The 9,977-nt window shown below is 49.3% G+C and overlaps 1 protein-coding gene across 3 annotated transcripts in view; it reads left to right on the forward strand.

Annotated features, from left to right (window-relative positions):
- Window positions 1–4,896, forward strand: part of IL6R (interleukin 6 receptor) — a 59,165-nt gene extending 54,269 nt beyond the window's left edge. For 2 of the 3 annotated variants that reach the window (XM_017513398.2, XM_037733111.1), the window contains exon 10: window positions 3,339–4,896. In XM_017513398.2, coding sequence (XP_017368887.1) covers window positions 3,339–3,585 — 247 coding nt within the window. In that variant the 3' untranslated portion in view covers window positions 3,586–4,896. Of the gene's footprint in view, window positions 1–1,405; window positions 1,468–3,338 lie in introns of all 3 variants that reach the window. The other variant, XM_017513399.2, reaches the window with a different exon arrangement.
- Window positions 4,897–9,977: the final 5,081 nt, after the last annotated feature.

Consider the following 9,977-nt stretch of genomic DNA (forward strand, 5'->3'; position numbering starts at 1 on the left):
AAAGATGCTGGACTGGACCAAAGCCTGGAGATATTTGGCTGGTTGCAGGGTGCAGGGTGAAATCCTGGGACAGGGAGGTAAGAACCTGTCTTCTCATGCCAATGCCGTTCCTCTGTGAGGGTCTTCAGACTGGTTGCTGGAATTTGGTTCTGAAAAACATCTTTAGTGATCCTTAAACAAAAGTCTTAGGACCCTCATGTCAGAGATCCCATATGCAGAAGCAACAGGAATGCAGATGGTTAGTTTCTAGGGCTATGTGACTTTTTGCAACAAGGAAATGGGCCAGAGTGCAGCCTGATTAATGCTTCGTTATAACTATTAATATATTTCTGTCCAGAACCCAGCGTGCAGTTTTTGTCAACCCTGTGGAGATGGTTTCACAATCAACACCCAGATCAAGAACACTTAATATTTAGACGAATTTCCTGAGTCTTTTTCCTCTGCCTAGTTTCTTGTTTGTTTTCTCATAGCCATGGTTATGCTGTATCCTCAGCCCGGCATCCTGCCTTTCACACTCAGCACTATAACATAGGCATTCTTTCACATGAGTACAAATTCTTTGTAAGTCTCACTTTCATTAGCCATAGTGTTAGATGGATAAACCAAGTTCTCCTAATCAACCTCCCATTACTCCTAATTGGTGGCACCCAAACGTTACCAATTATTTGGGTGTTATTTGCTTTTCTTTTATTTATTTTTTGAGATGTATCACTCCGTCACCCAGGCTGGAGTGTGGTGGCACAATCTTTGCTCACTGCAACCTCTGCTTCCTGGATTCAACTGATTCTCCTGCCTCAGCCTCCTGAGTAGTTGGGATTACAGGTGTGTGCCATGACACCTGGCTAATTGTTTTCTTATTTTTAGTAGAGATGGGACTTCACCATGTTGTCCAGGCTGGTCTTGAACTCCTGACCTCAAGTGATCCACCCACCTCAGCCTCCCAAAGTGCTGGGATTACAGGTGCGAGCCACCATGCCCGGTCCTTATTTTGCTTTTATAAACAACACTGTGTTGAATATCTTTGTGCATTAATCTTTTTCCATTGCTATGTTCTTTCTTTTCCCAGAAGTAGAATTCCTGGGTTAGAAAGTCTGAATTCTTTGAAATCCAGAGTGTAATTAATGACTTGCTCCTCAGTCCTCTCCTACAGGAGAACTCCATTCAGTGACTCAGCAGTCCTGCTGGGCTCCCTTCCTGTGTGGTGTCCAAACGGTGAAGCCCTAAGTAACATTCTGCAGATTGTTTATCCCATTTGGATACCAGGCTAAGAGCCAGTGGCAGATTTGGAGCCAACTATTAATTATTTATCATAACAAGGACAGGAATAACCTGTCGATATAAAAAGAAACGCAAGGAAAAACCCCAAATCTTGTTTTTGACATTGATTTCCCCTCCTCTTTCCCAGCCCTTCCTGGAGTAACTGATCTTCGATGGAATTGAGGGAGGCCACCTTGCTCCCACTTTGGGGTTAGTAGGCATGCCAATCACAAAGTGGGAAGCAAGAGGGAGGTGCTGAGGCTTGGGGCGCTGGTCACCCCGGCACAGTTGAAGGGCCCCTTCAGGAAGGGGACGTGACTGTGGCTTTGAAGATCCATGTCGCCATCTCATCTTTCTTTGAGCTGTCAAGTGACTTTTCTCAGTTCCCGAGTCCTGGCTTTGGGCCCAGAGTGGAGCGCTGTGAACGAAGCTGTGATCAGAGAGATGTCTATCTCCTTCCTGTGTAGCACTGACTTTCCTGTCAGATGAGTCAACTTGTGCCCAGTGGTGCCCACGGCTGAGTCTGTGGGAACTCACCAGTGTGGTGGGAGTGGACCCAGAGGCGTGGGGAGAACTGGGGAGGTCGGCAGCATTGGGAGTGAGAGGAACAGCAGGGCTGTTGAGGGAGCATTGTGACCCTTTTCCTGCTATCACATGGTGGTTGCAAATTATCTGCCTCCTGCCAGCCTTACTTTGACTGAGAGGCCCATTTTTTTCTCTGTCTCTTTTTTTTTTTTTTTTTTTGAAGTGGAGTTTTGCTCTTGTTGCCCAGGCTGGAGTGCAATGGCCTGATCTCGGCTCACTGCAACCTCCGCCTCCTGGGTTCAAGCGATTCTCCTGCTTCAGCCTCCCGAGTAGCTACAATTACAGGCATGCGCCACCACGCCCGGCTAATTTTGCATTTTTAGTAGAGACAGGGTTTCTCTATGTTGGTCAGTCTAGTCTCAAACTCCCAACCTCGGGTGATCCACCTGCCTCGGCCTCCCAAAGTACTTGGATGTAGTGAGCCACTGCGCCCAGCCCGAGAGGCCCATTTTCTTTCTCTACTAAAAGAATACTTTATTTTTCTCTTTTTTAAGTAAATGGATTTGGGACTGATGATGTGTATCTAATGAACAGCCTCTGGAATGGGATGATTAAGGGACTGTGAAGTAACTTTTTGGGGTGTTAAAAGGACACTCATGGCCATACATGCCTCAGTTTCCTCACTTGTAAATTGGACCAACAGTACATACCTATTTCCTTGGGAGTGTTTTGGAAACTCACCCAAATTCACCATACTCTGAATTTCACCATACTTCAGAGTATGGTGAAATCCCTGGTAATAAAAGCAGCCGGGTTGGGTGTGGTGGCTCATGCCTGTAATCCCAGCACTTCCGGAGGCTGAGGCTGCCAAATCTCTTGAGCCCAGAAATTTGAGACCAGCCTGAGCAACATGGCAAAACCCTGCCTCTATGAGAAATACAAAAATCAGCTGGATCTGGTGGCATACACCCCAGCTACTCAGGAGGCTGAGGTGGAAGAATCACCTGAGCCCAGGGAAGTTGGGGCTGCAGTGAGCTGAGATCGCACCGCTGCACTCCAGCCTGGGTAACAGAGCAAGACCCTGTCTTAAAACAAACTAGGCCGGGTGCAGAGGCTCATGACTGTAATCCCAGCATTTTGGGAGGCTGAGGCGGGTGGATCACCTCAGATCAGGAGTTCGAGACCAGCCTGATCAACATGGAGAAACCCTATCTCTACTTAAAATACAAAATTAGCCGGGCATGGTGGTGCATGCCTGTAATCCCAGCTACTCGGGAGGCTGAGGCAGGAGAATCGCTTGAACCCAGGAGGTGAAGGTTGCAATGAGCCGAGATTGGGCCATTGCACTCCAGCCTAGGCAACAAGACCGAAACTCCATCTCAAAAAACAACAACGAACTAACAAAAAAACAGCTGATGGGATAGTTATTGCTCCTTTGAGCTGAAACCTGGGAACACCAGGCCACCAGGGCAGCCAGCGGTTGGTGTTTTCCACTGTGGGCTTGTCACAGGGGGAGCTAAACATCTGTGTGTTTGTCTTTGGTTGTTTGTGTGAAGGTTCAAGAAGACGTGGAAGCGGCGGGCTCGGAAGGAAGGCAAGACCAGCATGCACCCGCCGTACTCTTTGGGGCAGCTGGTCCCGGAGAGGCCCCGACCCACCCCAGTGCTTGTTCCTCTCATCTCCCCGCCGGTGTCCCCCAGCAGCCTGGGGTCTGACAACACCTCAAGCCACAGCCGACCAGATGCCAGGGACCCACGGAGCCCTTATGACATCAGCAACAGAGACTACTTCTTCCCCGGATAGCTGGCCGGGTGGGGCCGGCAGGCTGGGTGTCAGGCACGTTGGACCCTGTGGATGACGGAGTCCAAATGGGCTCAGCAAAAGATGCTTGTCACCACCATGCCAGCTTGTCTCAGGGGCGTGGGGCCTTTGGCTTCACTGTTACAGAAGAGCCTTGTGGAGGTTCCTATGCCGGGGAAAATCAGTCTGCTGCAGCTGTTCAGAAGGAACAGGGGGTTCAGGCTTCAAACCTACCTTTCCAAATGCCCCGCTTAAAGGCGTCACAGTGAACTTGGGCCACTGTGGAGAGAGCTGTGTCACGACTCTTTGGACACTCAATGTGGACACTCAAAGCTGGGCAGCGTGGTGAGGCCTCTGTGGAGCGTGGCCGACAGCCCACCCCCCACCACCTCTGCACAAGCTGCACCCTCAGGCAGGTGGGGTGAATTTCCAGCCAAAGCCGCCTCCAGCCGCCAGGCTCCTGGCCGACAGCAGGGGTTTGTCTTCCAGCTCAAACTCCTAAAACCCAAGTGCCTTCGCAAATTCTGTTCTTCTAGGCCTGGTGACGGCTTTTACTGAAGCCACCAAGGCTGGGGGAAGAAGCTGTCTCCCCCCTTTCTTGCCCACAGTCGAAAAACAGCTGAGGGTGGGTGGGTGAATAGTACAGTATCTCAGGGCCTGGTCGTTTTAAACGGGATTATAATTAGTTCCTCGTTAGCATTTCGCTAAATGTGAATGATAATCCTAGGCATCTGCTGAATACAGAGGCAACTGCGTTGGCGTCAGGCTGCAGGACCTCAGGTGAAAATCGGAGGAAGGACAGGAGCGGGGCACAGGGTCTCCACCATGCCCTGGAGTGGGGGCTGAGCGGGGCATCACAGCCTCGGAAAGCCAGTGTTCTCTGTTCTTCAGCTCCCACAAAGGAGAGCTGGCAGCAGGGAGGGCTCCTGCCAGTGCTGAGATCAAAACTGTGTCACTGTAGTTTTGTTTGTTGTCAGCCAAACCTGGGTGACTAGGGAAGACAATATTAAGGACAATGTGAAGAGAAAAATGAGCCTGGCAAGGATGCATTTTAACTTGGTTTTTTAAAAAACTGCTGACCATTTTACCTTGAGAGGGTGGAATAGCCAATAGTTGCTGTGTCAGCATAGAAGTAACTTACTTAGGTGTGGGGGAAGCACCGTAACTTTGTTTAGCCCAAAACCAAATCAAATGAAAAAGGAGGAAGAGAAAAAATACTTTTCCTGCCAGGCGTGGAGGCTGAGGCAGGAGAATCACTTGAGTCCAGGAGATTTTTTGTTTGTTTGTTTATAGAGATGGGGTTTCACCATGTTGGCCAGGCTGGTCCTAAACTCCTGACCTCAAATGATCCGCCTGCCTTGACCTCCCAAAGTGCTGGGATTACAGGCATGAGCCACCGTGCCCGGCCAAGTCCAGGAGTTTGAGATCCGCCTGGGCAATGTGGTGAAACCCTATCTCTACAAAAAACACAAAAATTAGCTGGGCGTGGTGGAGTGCACCTGAAGTCCCAGACACTTGGGAGGCTGAGGAGGGAGGATCTCTGAGCCTGGCAGTGAGCCGAGATCGCACCATTGCACTCCAGCCTGGGTGACAGAGCGAGTGAGATCCTGTCCCCCCCCAAAAAAAGAAAAGAAAAGAAAAAATATTTTTCCCTGTTAGAGAAGAGATTGTGATTTCATTCTGTATTTTGTTTTTGTCTTAAAAAGTGGAAAAATAGTCTGCTTCTTCTCTATTCTAGGGAAAAACCAGCCAGCGTGTGCCTACTCCCCCAGGCGGTTGTGGAGAGGGTGTCTGGTCCCTGTCCCAGTGCTGGGAAGGAAGCCTCCCACAACTGCCACGCAGGGTCCTAGAAATTCCCCACCCCGAAAACCATGAGCTTTCTGCCATTAAAGGGGAGATCCATTTAAAAAAACCCCTTACCTAGATGCCTTCCTCTTTTTATTAGTTCCTTGAGTTGATTCAGCTCAGCAAGAATTGAAACACAACTGAACATCTAGCAGTGACACCGTGACTAACCGCCTCAGCTGACTTTCCTGTCCCAGCTTTGAAAATTCAGTGGCATTAGTGGTTACCCAGTTAGCCCTCAAGTTATCAGGGTATTTCAGAGTGGGGATATGATTTAAATCCGCTGTGCAAGCATGGCCCCAAAATTTACCAGACCACAAACCTTTTCTTTTCTTTTTTTTTTTTGAGATGGAGTCTCTCTCTGTCCCAGGCTGGAGTACAGTGGCACAATCTCAGCTCACTACAACCTCCGCCTCCCAGGTTCAAGTAATTCTCCTGCCTCAGCCTTCTGAGTAGCGGGGATTACAGGAGTGAGCCACGACACTCAACTAAATTTTTGTATTTTTAGTAGAGACAGGGTTTCACCATGTTGGCCAGGCTGGTTTTGAACTCCTGACCTCGTGATCTGCCAGCCTCGGCCTCCCAAAGTGCTGTGATTACAGGCGTGAGCCACTGTCCCCGGCCCCACAAACCTTTTCTCTTAGAAAAACAACCATTACCAGACAGGTGCGAAAGGATGGAAATGACCATGTTTTATTTACGGTCTGCCAGGTTCAAGTTGCTACTATCTTCAGCAGGCTGTGATTTTCATTGCTGGGTTTGACTGTAGATTTTAGACCCCTAAGTTGGCAAAAAGTCAAGCAGGATGGCCAGGCGCGGTGGCTTACGCCTATAATCCCAGCACTTCGGGAGGCCGAGGTGGGAGAGTCGCTTGCGCTCAGGAGTTTGAGACGACCAACCTGGACAACACAGACACTGTCTCTATTAAACAATAACATTTAAGAAAAAAACATGGGCAGGCAGGAGGTTATGGTGGTTCCCTCCCATCCTGCCACATAAAGTTTCTGAGACTTGAGAACAGCAAAACTGCTGTTAAAGGGAAATATTAAGAATGAGGATCTGCATGAAGAGAGGTGATTCTGTGCCCACGGTTCTTTGATGCCTGACACTGTTTTACCCACATATGGTGTTACCAGAGCCGGGGCAGAACCACGCTGGTGGAAGATGTGAAATCCAGATAGCTCATCATTGCCAAGAGCTAGGCAGCTTTGATCTCCGAATTGTTATTGCTTTCATTATTATTGTAATGGAACTGCTTTTTTTTTTTTTTTTTTTTTTTTTTTTTAAGAGGGTTTTTTTTCCCCTTTATTTTTCATAAGCTAATGTAAAAGAAGAAACAGTGCCTTCTTTGGGCTGTTAGGCCTGGCTCAGTGTTCACAGGTATACACCCTAAGCTTTCTCTGTCCTCTAATCGGTGGGAACCGCACACGTGTCTCCATCCACGGGGCATTTCCACCCGCGTGTCTGCGGCAGTGCTGTTGTTCGCCTAACACCTGTGGCCGTCTGCCACGCGGCCAGATGTCAGACACTGGGACAGAGACCATTTAGATGAAATAAGGCATCCTAGCCTCCTGGGTGGGGAAAGTCAAAAACAGGCTGGTTCAACATCTAATGTAAAATGATCCATAATGTTTGTAGCATTAATGAAGTATTTTAAGAACTATGTCCAGGGCTAGCATTGGCTGTGTTGAGAGGCTCTTGGTAACTCGGAGAGCCCTTGGCCTTGATGGGGACTTGTCCTTGCCGTTTGTTTGTCAGGCTCTGAGCTCACACCAAGCCTCTGGCATTTCTCTGCTATCTTGGGAGAAAGGAAAGTGGTTGCCTCAGCAGGGTGTGGAATCTGCTGCTGGAACGGGGCTGGAAGCCCGCCTGGCGGTGCACAGGGCCCAGCAGGGCAGGCTGGAAGTGTTGTAGTCTATGGGGCTGTTTCCTGGAGAATGTTCAGGAATGTCTTCCTGGCTGCTTTGGTGCTGAGCTGTATCATCTTACAGCACATTCTGAAGGCTGGCCCAGGTGGGGATGGTGCTGTCACCAGCTCCAGGTGGAGTTGGTGAGAAATCTGTCTGAATTTGGAGATGCAGCGGCAACCCGTGACCCTTTGGGGCAAGAGCCCCGCACCCAGTTGTCCCGTGCAGCTGCTGGCAGCGGCCTGCGCAGGGAGGGGCAGGTGGGCCAGCTCAGGGTCCTTGCCAGGTCCTCCTCAGTGCCCCCTAAAGCCCTCTCAGCCTCCTGTCCTTGTGGCTGGGTGCCAGCACCAGGGAGTTTCTATGGCAACTTAGAGATGATTAAGGAACATAGGCAGCTTTCTGAACATATGCTCAAATGAAATTCTACTTTAGGAGGAAAGGATCGGAACAGCGTGTGGCAAGGCTGTTAGTTCACAGGGAGACCTTACTGGATGGAGGTCACATCTGTTAAATACCTCAACTCTACATTGTTTTCTTAGAGAGAAATAATAGTTCCAAGTTTTTGTTTGTCTGTTTGTTTTACCTAATTACCTGAAAGCAAATACCAAAGGCTGATATCTGTATATGGGGCAAAGGGTCAGTATATTTTTCAGTGTTTTTTTTTTTCTTTTTACCAGTTATTTTGCATTTAAAGTGAACATTGTAAATGTTTGGAATAAATAATTTTTAGAAATACACTTGAAATGTAATTATTGCTTTGGGCATCTGGGTCATCTTAAAAAAGCCTTGGATGCTGAATGAGGAGAAAGGAGTGAGGAAGGGTGGGTAATTCAGTAGAGCCTTTTTTTGGGGGTATCCCCTTAATGCAGGATTAAAGGACCTCTGAAAGAAAAGTAGATAAGTTCAAGGAAGCAGCGATTTCTCAGAAGGCGTTAATTATGAAAGTATTTCCCACATGAGTCCTGGGATTTCTGGAAGGGGTGTTTGGGCTTCTGCCATGCTTACATCACATTAGCAGGTGGTGGACAGGTGGGGAAGGAAAAGGAAGGGCTGTTATTTGTCAGAAGACTGTTTTTTGGACCTGGGTGGGGGTGTCACAGTATCACAAAGGCCACCCTGAACTCTTGATCATCAGATAGGCCAAATCCATCCCCTACTGAAAAGGTTCTTAGGTAGGAAAAACTTGGGACGCAGCCATCCACATCTTCCAGAGGAAAAGCCATCGTGCGGACTCTGTGGGTGAGAGCCGCTGTGTAAACAGTTCAGGGGTGGGGAGGAGAAAGCTGCAGGGAAGCCTGGAAGTTATGTAACTCCACTCAAAGCTGGAGTGAGCGGCGCCACCTCTGGGCCCCCACCTGGGCAGTTAGAGGAAAGCCACAGGACAGGTGACGGCAGACGCCATCTCCTTCAGGACACCAGGCTCTCCTCTTTGGAGGCTGGTCCTTGTCTTACAGAAAGCGACGCAGGGACCAGATGTCACCAGGTGGCCAGGCTGTGTGGGCTGTGGAGGGGGTACAGGAGTGGGTACTGGAGCCAGGAAATGGAGGGAGCTGCCTCCCTTTCTTCATGACATCGCTGTTAGTATGACATGATTACGGGGCTCTTTCCAGAAGAACTCGGGAGAGCAGATGGTGGTTTCTGCAGAGGACAGCAAGGAACATGCAGTTATTGGAACAGCCTCCTAAGAAAGCATTTGAGGCACAAGGCAACCAAACCTTCCTACATATCTTGAGAATTACAGGGCAGGGGCAGGAAACAGTGTTTGCCATCCTGCAGTAGCAGAGGTGTGCTGGTGAGGTGAAAGGCCTTTAAGGCTGGGCACGGTGGCTCACTCCTGTAATCCCAGCGCTTTGGGAGGCCTAGGTGTGTGGATCACTTGAGGTCAGGAGTTCAAGATCAGCCTTAGCCAGGCATGGTGACGCACACCTGTAATTCCAGCTACTAGGGAGTCTGAGGCAGGAGGACCGCTTGAACCCGGGAGGTGGAGGTTTCAGTGAGCCAAGATCACACCATGCACCCCAGCCTGGGTGACAGAGTGAGTGAGACTCTGTCTCAAAAAAGAAAAAAAGAAAGAAAAGAAAAAAAAGAGAAAGGTTCAAATGCAGCACTGCTGTGTACAAGGGCTGGGACGGGAACTCAGAGTAACTCCTTAGGCAGAGTGGGGAGCCAGGAGGCCCCAGGATGAGGGGCCTGTGGCGCCGTCTTTCAAACACTGTCCAATCTCCAGTGTCTTTATGGAAGTTCCCATCTTCTGCAGGTGTATGTCACTTAAAAAACAAAACAGGCCGGCACCGTAGCTCACTCCTGTCATCCCAGCACTTTGAGATGCTGAGGTGGGACGATCACCTGAGGCCAGAAGTTTGAGACCAGCCTGGTGCACATAGCATGACCCTTTCTCTAAATAAGAAAAAATAAAAATGAGAAAAGAGAAAGTACATTTTCCTGTATCTACAAAACAGAAGAAAATTAGCCAGCCATGGTGGCACCTGCCTGTGGTCCCAGCTACTCGGGAGGCTAAGGCAGGAGGATTGCTTGAGCTGAGTTCAATCACAGTGAGCTCTGATTGTGCTACTGTGCTCCAGCCTGGGTGACAGGAAGACCCTATCTCAAAAAAGAAACAAGCAGGCCGGGCGCGGTGGCTCA

The sequence above is a fragment of the Cebus imitator genome, unplaced genomic scaffold, assembly GCF_001604975.1.
Source record: "Cebus imitator isolate Cc_AM_T3 unplaced genomic scaffold, Cebus_imitator-1.0 Scaffold491, whole genome shotgun sequence".
NCBI lineage: Eukaryota > Metazoa > Chordata > Mammalia > Primates > Cebidae > Cebus > Cebus imitator.